Source organism: Grampus griseus (assembly GCF_964374135.1).
Source record: "Grampus griseus genome assembly, chromosome: 16".
In the NCBI taxonomy this organism is placed as follows: domain Eukaryota; kingdom Metazoa; phylum Chordata; class Mammalia; order Artiodactyla; family Delphinidae; genus Grampus; species Grampus griseus.
In genome coordinates, this window is record NC_139010.1 from 79,305,087 (window position 1) to 79,324,993 (window position 19,907).

A 19,907-nucleotide genomic window follows, 5' to 3' on the forward strand; every position below is an offset into this window, starting at 1 on the left:
TGGTCGTTAATAAATCACGTCCTAGTCTTTTTCAGCGCTTCCACAAGCAGACGACATCTTCAGTTTTCCCACGTCTCGGCTTCGAGCTCCTTTGTAGTTTTAACACTGCAACGTCAATGATGCGTATGTCCAGAATCAGTTAAAAAGACTGTCAGATTCCTTTTCTCTTAGTTCATCTATTTTTCACTGTCTCTTGGTCCCAGGTGTATCTGAATGGTTACCTTCCGTCACTCTCTGCTATTGCTCGTTGGGGTGCTCTCGACTGTCCCCGTGTTTTGTGGGCTGGTTGGGAGAGGGAGCTTGGGAAGGGTGTGCCACCGTGGGGAGGTTGTGGGTTACCGGGATGCCTCCCGGGATGATCCCTTCCATGGCTGCAGGAAGTCCTCCCGGAGCCACGCCCACGATGCCTGGCGGGTATCTAGGGAGGGCGGGCACAAGAGAAAGGGCCGGTTAAGTTCAGGCCCCAGAAGCTGCCAAGCTCTTGCTCTGTTTATGGGATGGGTTGTCATACCTCCTACCTCCAAAGCAAGGAGAAGTCTACATGGTAAAGTTAAACATGGACATCTAATTCATAAACAACAAAGCCTAGTTAGTCCAATCAAAGCACTAATTTTGTAGCTTTTAGGCAACAGCAATAGACTATACTAATTAATCGTGTGTGGGGAAACCATGTCGCATTTGTAAAACGTTTCGGACAAAATAAATTCCAAGTTTTCCGGCTGCGTTAGAAAGTATTCATCAGTTATATCAAAGGCTTTAATGATTTCCTAACAGAGGGCATGAAGTACGCTTGCGAAGTGTGACTTCCTAGGCTGGTTAGTTACCGGCTCCCGTAACCTGAGATGTGGGTGGGGACAGGGCAGCAGCAGGGGAGATGGTGAGCTGGTGATGGGCAGGATGCCTGCCCTCTGAGGGTACCTGGAGGGCATCTGAACGTGGCCTCATCTTATCCTGCAGGCACAGGAATGGCTGTGTGCGCGCGCACGCCCGAGCACATGGACATTATGCGCAGGTGTGACTCGTGTATTTAAACACTGAGGACAAAACATACTTATGAAGCAGGGGCTTTAGAATTAGTCTTCCTCTCCAAGTTATCAAACCCTTCACACTTGCGGTAAAGGGGACGGGGTCTCGGCCTGTTACAGTGACGCTGGTCAGGGACTGTCCAGGAGGACTCTGATGAACAGGACCCTGTGAGCTGCAACCCTCCAGCACAAGCAGTTTTCCAAGGGGCCAAGGAGCCTTGCTCTGTCTAGAGGAATAATTAGGACGTGGCCCTTAAAGGGTAGGCCACCAACATGGACAAACAGGGGAATCCAATCTGGTGCTGGGCTGGGCCCAAGTGATGCTTGAAAATGCTTATGAGGGTAAAACGCAAGTGGGCCTTTAATAGAACGTGCTGCGTGCAAACAAAGCCACGTGACTTGGGAAGAAACCGCTTGGCTTCCTTGCCCAGAGTAGGAGCTTCCATGTGTGGGTCCTTTTACACAGACTATATTTAATCGCCCCCTAGAGCAGTGGTTCAAAACCAGGGATCTCGGGCAGTGTCTGGGGGGCGTTTTTAGTTGTCACCGTTGGGAGTGGGAGGTGCTATCGGCTTCTAGCGGGTGGGGGCCAAGGCTGCCACTATACATCCTATAATGCACGGGCCATCTGGCCCAGTACTGCCAAGGTGGGGCAGTCCTGGGTCAGAGTAAGCAGAACAAAAGGTCCCTTCTGGCATTCCACGCTGCAGCTTCTCTCCTTTATGGGGGAGGAGCTATTTCCCTGCAACCGGCCATGCTGGGGGAAGAGAACCATGGAAAACTACCACAGACAAAACCCCTGGTCCCTTCCAAGGGTCCTGGCTCGTGTCCCCAGTGCAAGCTCTCTTGCCTCAGTCCCACCCAAACTCTGTCACTGTCACGTGCCCCTGGGGTCAAACTTCCTGCTTCACGGAGAAACAAAGACACCCCCCCCACCCCGCCCGTCAAATGGACTGGGCTTTGGCCAGAATGCTCTCCTTGGACAGAAAGTTCAAGTTAGAAAACAAAATCAGGCCCTCTTCCTTGATGACCTTTTCTGTACCTTTTCACCTAGAAACCCTCTGGTTTTCAAGTGGCTTCGGAATGAACAGTGATTCAGACCCGCTGGGGAATGCACAACCCACCCGTACCCCGCACCCCCTTTAAAATAGGAATTCCAGTTCTCGGCTCTGTCCCCAAACTATGTTTGTTCCACGGAAATGAGGAATGGAAGAACTGAGAGGAGGGGACAGTGTGTAATTCTTACTAGCGCTCAGGTTGGCTTAACGTCCCCAGGTCCCCCGTCTCCGCCCTCCCCCAGGGAGCAGGGCTCAGCCCATTCCTCTCCTCACCTGTATGTGGCACCATTGAGCTCTGGATGAATTGCTTGCTGATCTATTACTGACCAGGGAGCTGTTGTGACAAAGAATTCCTTGTTCACACAGTTTCTTAAGCTCTCTGGGATGCGACCTGGAATAAGATGATTAAAAGTAATCATATGTATTTTTCAAGGTCACAGTGACTTAAATGTTATGCGAGGACAAGCTACAATGCAAGTCTCTTACTCTTTGATAGGAAGGGCCGGCCCTTGTATTTCCACAACATATGACTTGTTCCAGGGCCTGAACCACACTGGGCTCCAGCCAAACAGAAGGGAGCTGCCCACGGCTCCCCCTGGGGCTCCCTCCCCTTCCAGGTTTGCGAGACTTGCACTGGCTAATACAAAAGGGAATTGGTTTCCCCTGAAAGAAACGGGGCCCAACTCATTCCGAATTTCTTCAACTTGATGCCTAGAGACCACCTCTGCCAGCAGCAAAGCCCCATGCCCCCTTCCGCGTGTCCGTCACTGGGATTGGAGGCAGCCAGCGTGGCGGAGGGCTCACCTGTGATGGCCCGGCGGATCTCGGTGGCGGCCGCCTCCCTCATCTCCAGGGAGGCTTGCTCACTGTACCAGGCCGTGTGGGGTGTACAAATGAGATTCGGTGCGTCCTTCAGGGGACCCTGAGCAAAGCTAGATGAGTATACAAAAAACACAGCAGATGAGGAAAACAACGCACGTCACTCTCACTCCCCGCCCTGCTCGTCAAAAGGGAGCCCTTGGCCGTGTGGAATGCTAGCCACACAGATAAAACCACGGGGCTGGGGGGGGGGGGGGATTCTGCAGTCTGTTTCCTAAGGGTTGGGAGTGTAAGAACATACTCATAAAACTAATTAGCGTCAGGCATCACGAGGGACTCGGAAAGAAGGGACAATTCTAGGGAGGGCCGACTAGCCTGCCTCCAACCAGAGCAATCCAGAGTACGGGGAAAGCCTGCTCTTCACCGCCATTTGTCTTCCTGCCTGTCCCCTTTCTGATCATCTTTGGGGGAACTTCTGGCCCTTTTATACTTGGTGAGAATACAGCACAGACCTTAGAAGAGCAGAGGCTGTAAACCTGGTCTCCAGGTGCCCACCCAGGACCCGTCTGGGAAGCTGCCCCGAGGTCACAGTGGGGCTCCTGCGAGTTCCTGTGCGAGCCCTGAGCTACCAAACCTGCCTGAAAGGCTCCGATTCGTGCACGTCGAGGGCCGCCCCTCGTATCCTGCCTTCCTTGAGGGCTTGGGCTAAGGCTTTCTCATCCACCAGTCCGCCGCGGGCCGCGTTCACTAGGAATGCTCCTTGCCTCATCTGCGAGGGGGAGGGAAAAGCTGGTAAACGGGGTGCCGCCGCTGCCGCCTTGGGAGGAGCCTGCACCCAGGTTTGAAGAAGGGAGCCGCGGCAGTGGATGGTAGTGGGTCTGGGTGTTTGATGCGCGCGCAGCGGCTGCGGGGGAAGGGAGCGCAGAGCCTCGGTGACAGCGGGGGGCCGGGGGGGGCCGCTCCCGCTGACCCCGAGAGAGAGGGCTGCAAGCTGGGGCAGCGGGAGCCGTGACCTGTCAACTGGCTGTCTTGGAGGCCAGGCCTGGTCAGAGCTGGGTCCTGGGCCGGGTCCTGCCCCTCCCCGCTCACCACGGCCCATCTCACGGAGGGGGCCCCGCCCAGCTCCTTGCTGATGCCTCGGGGGACTTTCTTCTCCGCTCACTGGTGTGTCCACTGGACCGTTTCCCATTCCCCCTTTGGTTTTGACAGACGTTTCCAGGGTCTGAGGCCATTTATTTCAATTTACCTGCTTTATAGTAAAGTCATTGATGAGGTGGTGGTTATGTTCGTTGAGATTACAGTGCAAGGAGACGCAGTCGCTCTGATACAGTAAGTCCTGCAGGGTGTAGACCCTCTGCACGCCCAGGGACCGCTCTATCCCATCCTGCAAGTAGGGGTCATAAAATATGACGCTGAATCCAAAGGCCTTGGCTCGAACGGCAACCGCCTGCCCCGTGCGACCTGTGCAGAAAGAGAGCGTCCAGGTGAGCGAGGCCCCCGCGCCTCCTGCCGACGCTCGTCCCGAGGCGGGGACCTTGCGTGGTGCCCAGCCGCAGCTCTGCTGCCTCCAGCACTTCTGGCAGTTGGACCCAGTCTGTGGTGGTGCTGGGAGAACCGAACGCCCAGGGCTTGGTGCCACCTGAGGCCAGCACTTCTCCCCAGGTCACTGGGGCCGGAGCCGGGCCAACGCTTCTGGGTGAGCAGGGCAGCGCTTATCACCTGTACTTGCTACCAGAGTAGTTGTTTTGTTTTCAGGTTCCTATTAGGCACATTTTCAAACATAGACATAACTAGAGAGAACAATCTAGGGAACTCCACGTGCCGGCTCCCAACCATCACCGGTATCATCTCCTTCGTATTTCTCTTTCCCCCACTTGTTTGCTGACACAGTGGGCTTCTTAACCTGAGCTTCATCTCTTTATCGTACTCAGTGTCGAACAGGGACTGTTCTCTTGTGTAACTGCCACCAGGTTTGCTCATGAACAGTGATCGAAACTGACCACTGCAGTCTGGCCTGAGCACCGATGGATGTGGGGAAGCGCTCTGGTTGAGAGGTGGGGCTCTGAGCACACGTGGAGCGTGGGTCAGGCCTCCAGCAAGTTAGACAGCAACGTCGCCTAACAGGACGCGAAGGCTTCCCTGACTCCTGAGTGGCCGTCATTTGCGCAAACCCGCTGACCCCCATAGACGGCACCTCTTGCTTCCTAGAGCAGTTTTCAGCTTGAACACAAAATGGTGTGAATGATACCTGGAGGAGCTGATTTGGGGAGAGCACAGAATAAATCTGGCTCGAAAACCATTACTCAAATGTGCAGGAGGAAGAAGGGAAGCCCGTGGGAGGGCAGTGGGGTGGCGGACCGCCACCGCCTCCTGCTGAAACTGCAATCCAAATGGGCGGCAGTTCCACCACCGCCATGGTCTGGAGGCAAAGCTCTGATAAGGCCGTTCTGATCAGGAGGGACAGCTGCGGGGTCGCCCGTGGTCACACCCCTCGTGCCATCCCTCTTCAGTGTCACCACTTGGACACGGCGAGCCAGGAAGTACAGCCACACTGCAGAGGAGCCAGCACGACGGCAGGGGCGGGAAGGGCAGCAGTGACCCGAAGACCCCCCTCTGACGTACCCGAGGTTCGGAACCAAGCGCCCCCACCACGCGGCGGCTGGGGCTCACGGCCAACGCCAGCACACCCGCCACCCCCCGCTTTGCCGGCCTTTAGCTGCCCTCCTTCCCCCCCGCGTCCTAACACACTTTCACAGGAGATGGGGTCCCGGCGGCAGTGCCCGGGGCGGAGTCACGGCCGGTCACCAGAGCCTTCCCCATGGCTCTGCTTTTCATAAATTCACGAACCCTCATCTTTCCACTGGCTCTACTTCAGCCATGGGGTTTTCCTGACTAAATTTTGCAAGACCTGATGATAAATAGTCTTACTGACTTGATCAAAGCCCAGCCTCAGAGAGGAGAACCTAATTGCCTTGGCCTTAAAAAGACAAAATAGGGCTTCCCTGGTGGCGCAGTGGTTGAGAGTCCGCCTGCCGATGCAGGGGACACGGGTTCGTGCCCCGGTCCGGGAGGATCCCACATGCTGGGGAGCGGCTGGGCCCGTGAGCTATGGCCACTGAGCCTGTGCGTCTGGAGCCTGTGCCCTGCAACGGGAGAGGCCCACGTACCGCAAAATAAACAAACCAAAAAACAAACAAAAACATGAAATAAAAATACTGTCACTGTTGGCACGCTTTCCCTTCAGATTTTTCATGCTTATTCCCAACTCGGAGGCTGGCCTGGAGCAGTACCCACCACCAGCCCGGGCTGGGGTCAAGCTCGCGACAGCGCCCCGTCCAGGCCCCTGCGCGGCGGCATGAACTGGGTTTGGAGGAACTTGCTCCACACTCCGGGCTCTGCTGCTGCTTCTCGGCCGACTCTTAGGCAGGCGGAGGCTTTCAGCCCCAAACAGTCAGGGCGGCAGCAGAGGCGTGAGGCCGCGTATGACCATGCCGCCTCCTGCCTCAGCTCTGCCTACAGTTCTGCGAGGCTCCAGAGAGACCAGGAAAGGTAGCAAGGAAAAGCCTAGTGTGCAGGGGGGCTCCGGGACTGTGGCAGTGCTTGGCTTACGGTCTTGAGTAAACAGGGCTGGAGTTCACGGGACCGGCCTTCAAAAGATGGATGGCAAAGGGTACAGCCGAAGAAACGTCCCCCGTAAGAACTTGCTGGGATGGCTGCGGTCAGACGCCCTGGAAACAAGTGGTCTACCACGTGGCCGGGCCACTCGCAAGGTGAGGCTCTGCACCCTGGCCGGAGCCCACCTGAGGCCTGTGCGTCGGCTTAAGAATGCACGTTGTTCTAAGAACCGTCTCCAAGACCCACTTCCCAGAGCAGTGGGAAGCCCCGCGGGCACCAGCAGAGGGCGCTGCGGCTCACAGAGCACCGGCATTTGAGTCATATTGTATCTTCCACTCCAGAAAAATGAAGACAGACTCTTTGGCGAAAGGATTAGCTCCCTGAGTGTGATCACCCCTGAAACCTGGGCTCTTAGCACCCACACCCGGGTGCTGGAAAGATGTACGCTCCTGGAAGAAGCCCAGCTCCTTCTACTTGTTCCAGCCGGTACCCGGGCCTCCTGGACAGGAACTTGCAGCACAAGGAGGCACTGTGGCCGTCCCAGAGGTCCTGCCCTCAGTTATTCGGAAACACAGAGCTCCAAGCTGACGGCTGACCGGCAGCTTGGGGGGCCTTCTGGAAGCCAAGCCCTGCAGTCACAACACACCCGTGTGCTTCCAGGCAGCAACCGTGTTGCTAACACTCGTTCCCAATTGACAGATCAGAAACTGACGCAGAGAGGTCGAGCTCTGTCCTCAAGGTCGCAGAGCCGGTGAGCAACGAGCAAGCCCACCCGCCCGGTCGGCTCCTGTTTGCCGAGTCGGGGCTCGACTTGGGGCCCAGTGCTGCCAACAGCTGTGGCAGCCAGGCTGCTTTCCACCGCGGCGCACCTCCTCCTGAGGAACCGGCCCCAGGCGCTCCCAGGGCCGCCCACCGTGTCACCGCAGAGGGAGGCCTTACCATGCCCCCTCTCTTGGGGGAGCTTTCCAAGCTGCTGACCTGACCCCGCCACCTTCTGGCGCAAAAATCCTTCAGCGACTCCACTGCCACCCCCGCCTGGCGCCTGCAGGTGGGCCTTGCCCACTGCCTGGGTCTCCACTCAGCCACCAGCTCCTCACCCTCTACCCAGGGCAGTTAGGGAGCACGGCGCCTTCCTGGGGGCGCCCTCCTGCCGACGTCAGACCCATTCTTCCAGAAGCAGCCCAGATCTTACCTCTGGGCGAGTTCCCTGGTCAGTCTTGACCTCTGACCTCCCACCCCAGGCAGCTCGGCGAAGGGCAAGGGCCTTCCTCCGGCCCAAGCGAGCTCCTCCCACAGGCACAGCTGCAGCGCACCCCGACTTCCAGGGCCAGGCCTGCCTCCCCCAGGTGGTCCCTGCGGAGCCGGCGCACGTACCGAAGCCAATGAGGCCCAGCGTCTCCCCGCGGATGCGGGCTGCCCCCGAGGCAACCTCCCGGATCTGCTCGACGCTCTGCACCCGCGTGCCTTCCCGCAGCGCCTGGTACAGCCACGTGTTCCGCCGGTACAGGTTCAGAATGTGGCAGATGGTGGAGTCGGCCGTCTCTTCCACTGCCGCGGACGGGATGTTGCATACGGCGATCCCTGGAAATGACAAGAGCAAGGCGCTGGGATGAGAACCCCAAGTTCTGTGGGGAAGCGCCAGGGCTCCCAGTCCACCCAGCTGAGGGGCAGGGGTGGCAAAGGTGGCCCATTCAGCCACGGACTATGTGTGTGGCCCCGGGCAGGTGTGGGTCTCTGAGGCCTGCTTGTCACCTAGAGGACACAGACCGTCTGGCTCTGAGGCCCAGGGACCTCCAGCCCCGTAGCCGTCCCAGGAGGACTTCTGTCCGGGGCTTGGCTCACCCCCCAGCCCCCTGCTGACCCCATGTCCGGCCCACCCAGTGCTTCCAGGCCCCACGTCCCCGGGAAGCGAGTGGTGGTCCAGCTCCGTCCACCATCCCCGTCCAGCGCCAGGAAGCTAGCGTGTAGGGCCCCCTCCTGATGGTCTCTGGGATCCAGGAAACCAGAGGCTCTTCGCAATGCAACCTCCTGGATCCTCCCCCCAGGCCGGGGCTGGGGTAATGGAGAGCGGCCTTTTGTTTTATGGTATTTTAAGAGTCTAATGCAATGAACATATTACTTCTTTTTTTTTTTTTTAAAGGCAAGACAGAAGAATTAGAAAGTTAACACCTTCCAGGCCCGTGGGCTGGGACAGGATGGAGCTGATGTCTGAATCCAGCCCCACATTTGCTCAGTGGACCCTAGTCACCCTCCCGCTCTGACAGAAAGACAACAGAGCAGACAGGTGCCCGCCCTGCTTTCTGAAAGAGCTTTCAGGGCTGAGAGCAGCTGGTGAAGATGATCCCTCAGACTCTGTGTGAGGAATAGAGATGAAGGGCTAGCGTTTCCCAGCACCAGGAGGCCGGCAGCTGAGGACTGCAGGGAGAACTGCCCCAAGTCTCAGGCAGGAAGGGCCCTGGCACTGACCTTCCTCAGTGGGAGGGTGTTTTGGGGAAGAATGTTTGCCAGATGTGGGAGGGGCAGGCACACAGAGGGCCGGCGGGCCTAGATCCAGCCCTGTTCCCCTGGCGAGGCCTGGGGTCTGCCAGTCCAGCCACTTTCCAAGGAGGGACGTAGGTGTCCAGGGAGCATATGCTGGCCCAGCTCAAAACGTCCCTTTTGGGGCCCCCGGAGTCACAGCCAGGGATGCAGGGCCAGGCCACCTGTAAGGCGCCTGCATTCCTCTATCTTCTTGGGTCAGGAGCCTGGGCACAGAGCACCTGCAGCTCCACCGGACAGAAACCAGGACCAAATGTGTGGAGCACCCCTTCCCAGCAGCTGTGTCGCCACCCCACGAGGGCTGCCCTGAGGCCCAGGGTCTCAGCGACCCCTTGGAGGACACACAGCCCCCAGGGTGAAAGCATCCATGTGCTGCCCCACCTGCCAGGGGATGAGGTTTTGAGATCCAGGCTGACAAACCTTCCGCGAGCTGCAAGTCAGTCGTCTTGCAGCACCCACTTCATTTGAAATGACCAAGCACAGGATCTGGGGCTAGACTAGAAGTCAGGATTACTACAGTCTGGATAGACGGAGGCAGATGCCAGTGGTATAAGAAAATCTTTTGGCAGCTGGGACAATTTCCATTCCTCGTGGGGCTTGATCTGTTCTGCCTGAAGCCCAGGGGGAAGGTCCAGCAGCAGAACAGCCCAGTGTGGACCTTCTGCTGCAGACGCAGCCACTGCCCTGGCCCAGGGGCCCCCCTGCACCCTGGGAGGTGGGATGGGATGTGATGAGGCTGGAGGAGAGAATCTGTGCGTCCACGAGAGATAAAGCACCGCACCAGCCCGCCCAGGGGACGAGGGACCGCAGTGGGGCCACGTCTCCGCCTTCGCACTAGAACTCTGAAATTTAGCTCCTTGGCTCTTGTGCCTGTGTGGAGAGCCCAGGACCAAGGCCTGGGAAAGTGGATACATGGGCTTGGGGTGCCCCAAGGCCTGGGAAAGAGGATACATGGGCGTGGGGTGCCCCAAGACCTGGGAAAGAGGATACATGGGCGTGGGGTGCCCCAAGGCCTGGGAGGAGGTGCTGCTGGCATCCCCTGAGACGTCCTGCCCTGATGGCTGAAACTCTATAGCCCTGACCACCCTCTTGAGGGGAAACTCCTAATCTGTTCTTCATACCTTAAGAGTGATTCTCCAAATGCCATGAGGAAAAGCTGCTGGCACCCACAGAGCAAGGCTGCAGCCCCCGTGGACCCTAAGTCCGAGCCCAAGAGCTGGGCTGCTTTTCGCCTCAGCTGACGCTTTTGCTCTTTGCTCTAACGCCTTCTGAACTGGACCAGGCTGGACGCCAGATTAACGAGCTTGGCCAGAAAGGCTCACGGAATGACAGTGCGCGGCGCTCAGTCTGGGCCCTAGCTCTCTCCAGCAACCTTCCAACTTCCCACTGCTTCCTCCTGGATTTTGGGGTGACACTACAGATGGGGAGGACCCCTCTACTTGCCCAGGTGTTGTCCTCGCCTGCGGCCGGCGGCCCACAGCCCCTCCCTGCTCTGAACAGGAAGCACCTCGCCCATCATGTCAGGGCCGGAGGCGAGGTGCCCTGGGCCCCGAAGCCTTCAGGACGGGGCTCCAGGGAACGCTGGAGGGGAGCTGCCCTCCCGGGAACACACGCCGTGGGCCCGGACATCATCAGGAGGGGAAGAGACCTGAGCCACCTGCTCTTCTGTCCTCATTACAGGTCAGCTGACCGAATGAGCTGTGAAGTGCATTTGGAGACAAAGGACGGCTGGACAGGGGCCCATTTTCCTTCTGCAGAGCCCACATTTGAAAACTGCCTTCAAAACGGCCCAGCAGATGTCCCCGAAGCAGCTCCCTTATCAAACTGGACCAGGATCAACGAAAAGGCCACCGCGGACATGCCGTTTACATCTTTCAACATCGCAGGCCCCCGGCGGGCCTCTGTGGGGGGACTCTGGGGACACGGCCGCCCCACCCGGGTCCCGAGTCTGCCCGCGAGGCAGCTTCTACAACTGCGGAGATGGGACGTTCCCTCGCGGGCACCTCCAATCCCATCTCTCCCCGCATCCCCCCTTCCCTGGCCCCCCGAGAGAGGTGGCCGGGTCCTGGCAAGGAAGCCCAACGTCACACCCATTGCGGGTGGCGGTGTCACGAGGGGCAGATGCTGCAGAGACGGGAGGTAGGTGAAGGGAAAGGCTCGCGAGCCCCCCGAGGTGTCGAGCCACATTCTCTGTCACGGCTCGAACTCGAGATTTCAGCTCTATCAAGAGCACAAAGAACATTTGTTTTCAAAAACATTCCTCTCAGTGCCAGGGAAAACTGGAGAATTTGAGTTTACAGTAGACATGCTTCTGAAGACTCGCATCCTCCCAAGGTTCTCCGTGGCGACAGAGAGGGGCTCAGAGTGATGCTGAGGTGGAAGCAAAAGCTTGGGGTGCACGTGGGAAGCCACCGCTGTCATAACCCCTTCTCCTCTTGTACAGGGTCAAGCGACCCCCCCCCCAAGGAAGGGGGTGAGACGATGGAGACCAGCCAGGGGTGACCCAGAAAAACCAGGATCAATCTTCTGAACCACCACTGCACAGCACCCCACTCGGGACAGGGGAGGGTTAGAACAGCACCTGCGGGGCAACGACCACCTCCTGCCTTATCCGTGGGCTTCACCTGGGAGGCGAGCCCAACCTGCCGTAGCCACAACTCCCAGGCCACCTGCCGCTCTGCAGAGCAGCCCGGCACCATCACGAAGAATCAGACCAGACCCAGCGCTACTCAGAACAGGCCCCCCGAGGCCTGCCCCCGCCCCCCGCCCGCCGCCACGCGCACCCACAAGACTTACCCCGTGGTTCAGGAACTGGGTGCAGCCCCGATGCAAGCAGGGGAACTAACTGCTAAAACAAATCCGCAGCCCTCACTCAAGCCCCCAGGCTAGGACCTCAAGGGGTGGGGGAAAGCCTGCAGCCCACTGGGGTGCCCTGGGCTGCGGCCGGAACCGTCACACCACATGCTTGTGGGTGTTCACAGTCAGGTACGGTGCTGAGCTGCCCAGGCAGGGCACTGCACACACTGGGCCTGCCTTTGGAGCACTGGCTCTGTGGGGCTGAGAGGCTGGCTTGGGGCGGGAGCAGGCAGGGGCATAAAGGCCTGGGTTCCTGACTGTTTTGAGGTACCCCTTCTCAGCCTCATGGCTGCAGGGCACCAGGCAGATCACAGCCCCACACACTGGCTGCAGGGCCGGCATGTTTCAAAAACACCAGGACAGTCACCAGAGAGGGACTAGTCTAGAAGGACCCTTCTGGCCCCTCCAAAGACAGCAGGGCAGCCTGGGGACTCCTGCTGTCAAAGCGTGGCCCCTTGAGCCTCTGCAAACGGTCCACACACTCAGAGCCCACGCCAGGTGCCGGGACAGGGAGGCCGCCACGCCAAGCCCCCCCGCCTCAGGGCGCCTGCGGCCCGGGGTCTGGAAAGTGGCCAGGAGCCCCGCCTTTGGGTGTCCATCTGCTGCCTCTGCTTTTCTCTGGAAACCCCTAATGGCAAGGGATGGGCAGGAGGGGCTGTGCAGTGGTCCACCTGCACTGGCCCTGACCTAGGAAGGTTCCTGTGTGGACAACAGCCCTTGGGGAGACAGCACCATCCCAGGATTGGAGGAGACCCAGAAACCCTGAGCTGTGCACCCAGCACAAGTTCATTTCAGGTTGATGGGTCCTGGCCAACCGACACAGAGGTGCGGCAACTCACTGTCCCCTCTGCAGGGAAGGGCCTGGGGCTGGTCTGGCTCAGCATCCTTCCCAAGCGACACAGCCCGGCCCAGCCCCGCAGGTCCCAAGGTGAGGGCTCTGAACCCAGCAGGACGCTTCTACCTGTGTATTCGGAGGCGTGCCTGGCTCGGTTCCCTTTGAAACCAACCCCCTTCCTCCAGCTGGAAGCAGGCACTGTGTGCTCTGCTGCCTCTGCCCCAGCACACACACACTGGGCACTCACTGGGCACTCACTGGGCACCCGCCAGGCACTTACCGAGCTCGCCTGCAGCCTTGATGTCGACGTTGTCGTAGCCGCTGCCTATCCGCACGATCACTCTCAGGGCCTTGAACTTCTCCAGGTCCTCCCTGGTGAGGGTGATGGTGTGGTACATCATGGCGCCGACAGCCTCATTTAAAACCTGTGACGGGGTGAGCGGAGCACAAGTTGGAGGCCCCCATTGCCCTTGAACACGCAACAGAGGATTCCAGCGGGAAAACAGCCAGCTAGGACGCGGCCTGGGTGTTGACAGCTTCCCGCAGGCGAGGGCACCCCGGCTGTGCTCGGGGGCCTGCTCGGTGACGCCAGGGGAGTGGGGGGAGTGGAGGCGTGGTCAGGGAGGCCCACGGAGGTGATAGGGACTGGCGAGCGGGGACCTGAGGGTGGAAAGGCGGGGGGCCATCAGGGCAGCAGCGGCACCAAGCACTTGCTCGCGGAATGCCAGCTGCTGCTACCCGACCTGGGGGACCAGACCGGCGGGCGGGGTGAGGAGGGGACCCACCTTCTCGTGGATCTCCTGTGTGGACTGTGCGTCACAGAAGGCCACGGTGGCCAGGTCCTTCAGGATGGGCATCTCCACGGTGCAGTCTCTGCCGTCGAGCAGCGCCACCAGGGGGCGTGGGTGCAGGGGGCCGTTCATGATCTGGGGGCGGATACCTGGGAGGTGGGGACAGGACGAGAGGGGTGGGTTAGGGAAGCGGCCGTCCCACACACGGCGGGGCAGCACAGCGTAGCAAGGGGCCGGGCCTCCCGCACCGGCCGTGCTTCCCAGTGAGGTACCGCACCCCACCGTCCGTGTGCCTCCCCCTCCGGGGAGGATGCTGGGACAAGCCAAGGAGACTGAGCGGCAACATCTGTGCGGCTCCCTCGCCGCAGGAGCTGAGATGCCTCCATCCGCGAGCACACATGGAGCTAACAGGCAGCGCTGCGGCGCAAGCTCTACCGCCACATGGAACTCGGGCCCAGGGACCCGGTCAGGCCCACACCTGCCTCTGCCACCACGGACAGCACCACCTGTGTGCCCCTAGACCACCAAGGCCCAGAGGCCTTTGGGACACAGGCGGGGCCTGGCCCACAGCTCCCCAGGCTGGAGCAGGCTCCACCTCTCGGCCCCTCCCTCCGCTGTGCCTCCCTGTTCCCACTGCCCTTCCGCACAGGTACCAGAGGGTCCAAAATGAAACGGGACAACTGAGGCACCAGCATCCCATGGGAGCTTCCTGGAGGAGACCCCTGGGGGGACAGGCGCCCTGGGCACGGCTCAGGGGTCCTCTCACCTGGGCCAGGTGAGGAGAGGAAGCCAGTCCAAGATGCTAGAGAAGGTGTGCGTGTGAGGCCAAGCAGCTTGCCGGGGACTCAAAAGACCAAACGGAATTTCTCAAAGGACCAGAGAGTAAGCATGGTTTGCCGGCAGCCTGGACCAGCCAGAGCCGTCTCACGTCTCGGTGCTTCTGATGGAGACAAAGGATGCTCGACCCCATAGCTCGGTGGGGAAAGGCCGGGGGTGGGCCTCCCTACACGCTGCCTAAGTGCTGGCTCTCCAGCCCAGCGCAGCTGCAGCGCCTCCAACCCAGACGAGGGAGGAGTGTCCGCCCTCCGCCGTGGGGACCCGTCACAAGGGGCACACGAGCGGCACACGCACCAGCCCAGGGCAATTCCTCCTCCACTAAACCATTCCTTTCACGTTCACACGGGAAGGCCTTGGAGTTTGGCCCCCATGTTGAATCACCGTGACCCCCCCGCCCTGGGCTTCGGGAGAAACCGCAGCACTGAGGTGGCCGGGACAGGGCACCTCCCGTTTTCTCATCAAATCACAAGTGTCTGATGTAACAGAGCACAAGTCACAAGAAGACAGCTTTCCATGCACGGGAGGTTTTCAGGTGTTCAGATAAACTCTGATCGTGGCCACTGCACCAGGCCCGGCTCAGCCCGTTGTGTCTCCTTCCCCACACAGGGAATCTACTTATCCTCTCCTCTGGGGGCCACCTTGGCCACTGGGCTTGAGCGCGCTCCTGCAGGCCAAAGCGGGAGCCGCCGGCACGCTCATCTGCGGGACCTCTGCCTGCCAGCTCAGAACGGCTGGCAAGGAGGGCTCCCCACGTGGCAGCCCTGAGACTGGGTGGGGCACCTCCTTAGCCACCAGGGCTCGGGACCCAGTCAGCCACACGCTTGGGCTAGATGCTGAAAGAGGAGCCCCCCGGTCTGGTGCTGTGGCCACAGTGCCACTGGAGCCCGCACTCAGTGCCGCATGCCCGCACGACTGCCGCCCCAGACGGCGCGCTCCCACGCCACAGCTGCAGCATCGGGGGACAAGCATCTCTTTGAATGCGGAGCAGAGAAGAGGCTTTTGTCCTGGCCTCAGTAGAACAGGCTGGGGCAGCCGGGGGCGGGCAGGCCACCTCTGGGCGGCCCCAGGCTGGGCCTCGCAAGTGCTCATGGGCCCTCCCAGCCCGCAAGTGACAGCCAAAGCCCCACTGCCGCCTCAGGACCTGGATCCCCAAGTGAAGCTGAGCCTCAACATTCTCTGTCGTGAGTGGGAACAGGGATCCCCTACCCCGCATCCTAACCAGCCCTCAACTCACACAGCAGGCGGGGCGCAGGCACCAAGGCTGGCAGGCTGCTGGGGGGCTGGCGAGCGCCCTGCTAGCATCCTGCTTTGCCCGACAGGTCCACAAGAGCTGAGGTGCTGTGTGCACAGGAGGAGAAGGTTCCCCCAAAAACCAAGGCTGACAGCTTCAGACAGGAGCCCCGGAGACCCCATGGAGGGAGAAGGGGGGAGCAGTAATTTTGCACGGGTCCCACCTTCTCACTTCACCCTTGAGACAGCACCACCGTCCCCCTCAGAGAAGAGGAAATGGAGGCACAAGGTGGAAAGTACGTCACCGGAGGAAGCAGCAGGAAGGAGGGGCGGCTGGTGCCAACTCGGGGTCGACGCACTAAAGCTCCTACGCCTGCCCTCTCGGTCAAGTGAGATGACCACACCCCAAGGACCCTTTCTCCCCCTCCGGATTCTGCCCCCGCCCCACACACCTCCTACGGAGCCCAAGGTGGGGCCCCTGCAGGACACCATGAGCAGATGTGCTCACTTGCCCCGGGCTGCCCCTCCCACAGGGTGACACCACCCTGACTTCACCCTGGGGGTTGCTGGCAGGAGGGTTAATCAGACAACGTTTCTAAAGTTCATGATCACGACTGGAAATCCGAGTTGTTAATTAAAAAGCAACCACATGGGAAAACGACAGTGGGCACAAGGCAGGCATCTGGAGAGGCTGAGGGGCCGTCACCACAACATGTCCATCCACAGCATCAATGCATGCATCCCGTTACCTGGGAAACAAACTCCGGGTTGCCTAGCGATCGCCTCCCTCCCCGACTTGGGTCGCCTTTCTCTTTGGTGAAACCCACCCTTTGCCCTCGTTCAGGCTGGGCATGCAGAATGCAGCTGAGGCTGGTCCACAAGACGCCAAGGTGCCTGAGGCCTGAGGCTTGGATACCGGCTGCAAGCTCTTTATGGTAAGGCAGGAGATGGAGAAACAACGGGTATCACGCTGCTCAGAGGTGCTCAGGCTGGGGAAGGATGCTGCGTGGGGACAGCTCGGTGGGTGGTGGGAGTGGGCGAGATTCACAGGTGTTTTGCATGAGGTGCAGGGACTATAGCGTGGGGCTGCTGAGGATCGGGCTTTATGGGGACCCCGTGAGACCCCCAGCCCTGAGGATGAGAGACAGCTTAGCCAGGTCACTGCCGAGGTCTGCTTCTACAAAGAAAGAGGCCATACCGTATATACGTGCTCCTTCAGTTCCAGAAGGGACTCAGCCACCTGCACACCTTGGAATCCAATTACTTTCAAGCCACCGTGCCCAGCACCCTCTGTCCCTACAGTCTTGCTGAAGTCGGGGACAGAGGTACCCAGAAGACCCCAGGAAATGCTGGGAAGATGAACTTGCAATTCGACTTTTTATCTCACCTCACGTTAATCAACATCCTTCAGTGCTTCTAACAATTTGAAAACATTTTAGTGTATTAGAACAGAACTGACACGTTATGCATTAAGAGCTGTAGGTATTAAGATGGCAAATGACCCTTTCAGAGACTATGGAAAATGGGGTACCAACTCAGGGGCTGGCTCTCAGGCTGGAGGGAGAAGCCCTATTTCCTCTACGGTCAAGGGAATTTAGGGGAGAAAAGCAAGGCACAACGTTTAATGAGAAGTCATAAAAAACGAGTCTGTGATCAAAAGCGACGCCGCCAACTACTAGACACTGCCAGGACCCCAAGAAACAAGCCCCACAGACTCCAAGGCTGGTAAGAATCACACAGCGCTGACCTTATTCCCATTTTACAGTCAAGGAGACCAGCTAAGGGAACAAGAACTGCCTCAAACAGCACCAGGGACCCCGCAGAGTCCGAGGAAACACCTGCCAATGAGGGCCAGAGGGTCCTGGTGGCCCTGTAGTCAAAATGACCGTTCCCTTTCTACAGTCCCCTTTCCGTTGATGAACTCGGTCTATCCATTTCAGAATAATTCCAGCTGCAACTAGACACACCTAGGAAAGTGTGCCAGTGCACTGCTTTCAACAACTTGTCCAGCATTAACTTTGCAGGGCAGAGAGCTCAGCCGACTCCCCTGGTGTCAATTACTTGCTGGTTTCAGGCTCCCTTTGGCACAAGCAGGGATGCAGAGCCCCAGCTCCAGGCCAGCTCTGACGTCTGCCCCGGACCTGGTATTGCTTAGAGCTGCAGCTGCACACAAATAATTGTGCAATTAGACACACTCAGTGGAAAACAAAGACGATGCCGGGCTGAGATGCCGGAGTTTTGTTAAGAGTGGCCAGCGGTCCAGTGAATGCCAAGTGCAAAGGCCTCATGAATTCCAAGGTGGAAAGGGGTGGGCCCCAGGGAGGACTTCGGTAACTTTTTGGCCACCCAGGCTTGATGCCACCTTATCTGGATAACAGCACCAGATTTCGTCTTGGAACTGCTCCTTCCCTAGGCGACACAGGCTGCAAGGGCTGCTGTTGGCTAAAAGGGATGACGTACTCCTGCCACGCAAAGCTGCCCTGTGGTGTTTCTGAGACCCATTTTCTGGCCTTTCTGGACACCGTGTGAGTTCAGCTGACATCCTTCCTACAGAACCATGCGTCATTTTCTAAGGTCTGAGTCGGTTTCCGTTGCTTGCAACTCAAGAACCGAACTGTCTCAGGGACATGATTTTGCTGCTTTCAGATTTCAGTTATTGAGCAGTTTTACGCCAAGGGGAAGTGCCTGCAATAACTGTGTCTGACCCAGCAGGCAGAAAGGCCTCTTTGGTTTTTTGTGGGTTTTTGTTTTTAAGATTTTTTTGATGTGGACCATTTTTGAAGTCTTTATTGAATGTGTTACAATATTGCTTCTGTTTTTATGTTTTGGGTTTTTGGCCACGAGACATGTGGGATCTTAGCTCGCTGACCAGGGATCGAACCGGCACCCCCTGCGCATTGGAAGGCAAAGTCTTAACTACTAGACCGCCAGGGAAGTCCCCAGAGAGCCCTCTTTTAACAATGGACCAGATTTTATGAAGCATCCCAACACCACAGCAGCCTCTAAACCCCCATGCTAGGCTGGCTGCGATAACGGGATGACGGTCACATGTACGGATGGCCACACCTGTGCAGGGTCACCTCCTTGCTCACCTGACTGGGGCTGGCCAAGTACAGCGGGACTACCCCTTGAGGCCCCCAAAGGACACACACCTGGGGCTGGGACCACTGAGGGAAAAGGACCTCCCACCACACAGCCCAAGTCCACCCAAAGATCTTCACTGCTGCCCAAAGGCAGCTGCCAGGATCCTCTGGGCGGCACCAGTCGTCTGGACAGCTGACGCCAGAACAAGTACCTGGAAAGGTCCACAGATGGGAGAGCCGTGCAGGCCTTAGGAAGACCTGAGACAAACGGCGAACTGCCCGGCACACTTAGCACGAGGCTCTGGACGCAATCAATCAAACGGATTCTCAGCTCCCAGGACCAGCGCGGTGGCCTGGAAGGCAGCGTGCCCAGCGCCCATCCTCACGTGCAGGCGGCCACGCGGGGAGAAGGAGACGCAGCCACACAAGGCCCGGTGTGGTCCGGAGTGGGCAGGGAAGGACACACCAGGCCCGCAGCGGCAGCCCTCTAGCCTGAACCACTTCCCAAGGGTCTGCTCTTGTCTCCTGCCACCCAAAGAACAGCTTCCCCTCGAACGCAGCTGCTCCCCCAATTCAAAGGCCACTTCCTGCAAAGCAGCACAGCTCAACCCTTACTGGCTGGGCTCAGCAGTCTGATCCCCAGAAGGCCAGACACAGAACCAGATCTAGGGTCCGATAAGCGGCATATTTCACAGGCTTGCATTTCCATGACCTAGAGCTGCAACTCGTGACTGGGGCCAAACCGGGAACCAGATGCTGACCTTGGGACATAAATGAGCCCCTGTCTGAGACTCGGCTTTCAACTCGGAAACGTGGCTGTGTTGAGGGGTCTACCCAACCACCCAGGGCCTGCGGTGGCAGAATCCCGCCTGGGAAAGGAGGCTGCGGAGCCTCATGTTGGGGTGAGACATCTCCCTTGCTTTGTAAACATGTTTATCCATGTTGTAGAAACTGCTCTAAACTGTCAACAACAAATGTTCTGCAGTTGGCTGGAGCTGACTCAGAAAGCAGTTCTGCGAAGTGAGGGAAGGCAACGACTGTCCCAGACACCCCGGGGAGGTGCCCACCCCACAGCAGCTCCCCTCGCCTTTCACAGGAGGGACGATGTGAGCAGGTGAAGGGGAATGCGTGGTCTAGAGAGCGGCCGCAAGGCAGTGATTCGCACTAAGATGTGTGCTGCTCACACACATGTGGAATCCTAAAAAAACTACTGATGAACC

At 58.8% G+C, this 19,907-nt stretch overlaps 1 protein-coding gene across 6 annotated transcripts in view; it reads right to left on the reverse strand.

Moving 5' to 3' along the window:
* Positions 1–230: 230 nt before the first annotated feature.
* The window catches only part of CTBP2 (C-terminal binding protein 2), a gene marked incomplete at its 5' end in the record, with an annotated part of 161,083 nt that continues 141,406 nt past the window's right edge, over positions 231–19,907 (reverse strand). For 5 of the 6 annotated variants that reach the window (XM_082673405.1, XM_082673406.1, XM_082673407.1 and 2 more), the window contains 8 exons: positions 231–418; positions 2,357–2,474; positions 2,888–3,015; positions 3,541–3,671; positions 4,149–4,363; positions 7,892–8,098; positions 13,027–13,171; positions 13,532–13,686. In XM_082673405.1, the coding sequence (XP_082529531.1) occupies positions 238–418; positions 2,357–2,474; positions 2,888–3,015; positions 3,541–3,671; positions 4,149–4,363; positions 7,892–8,098; positions 13,027–13,171; positions 13,532–13,686 (1,280 nt within the window). In that variant the 3' untranslated portion in view covers positions 231–237. Of the gene's footprint in view, positions 419–2,356; positions 2,475–2,887; positions 3,016–3,531; positions 3,672–4,148; positions 4,364–7,891; positions 8,099–13,026; positions 13,172–13,531; positions 13,687–19,907 lie in introns of all 6 variants that reach the window. The other variant, XM_082673404.1, reaches the window with a different exon arrangement.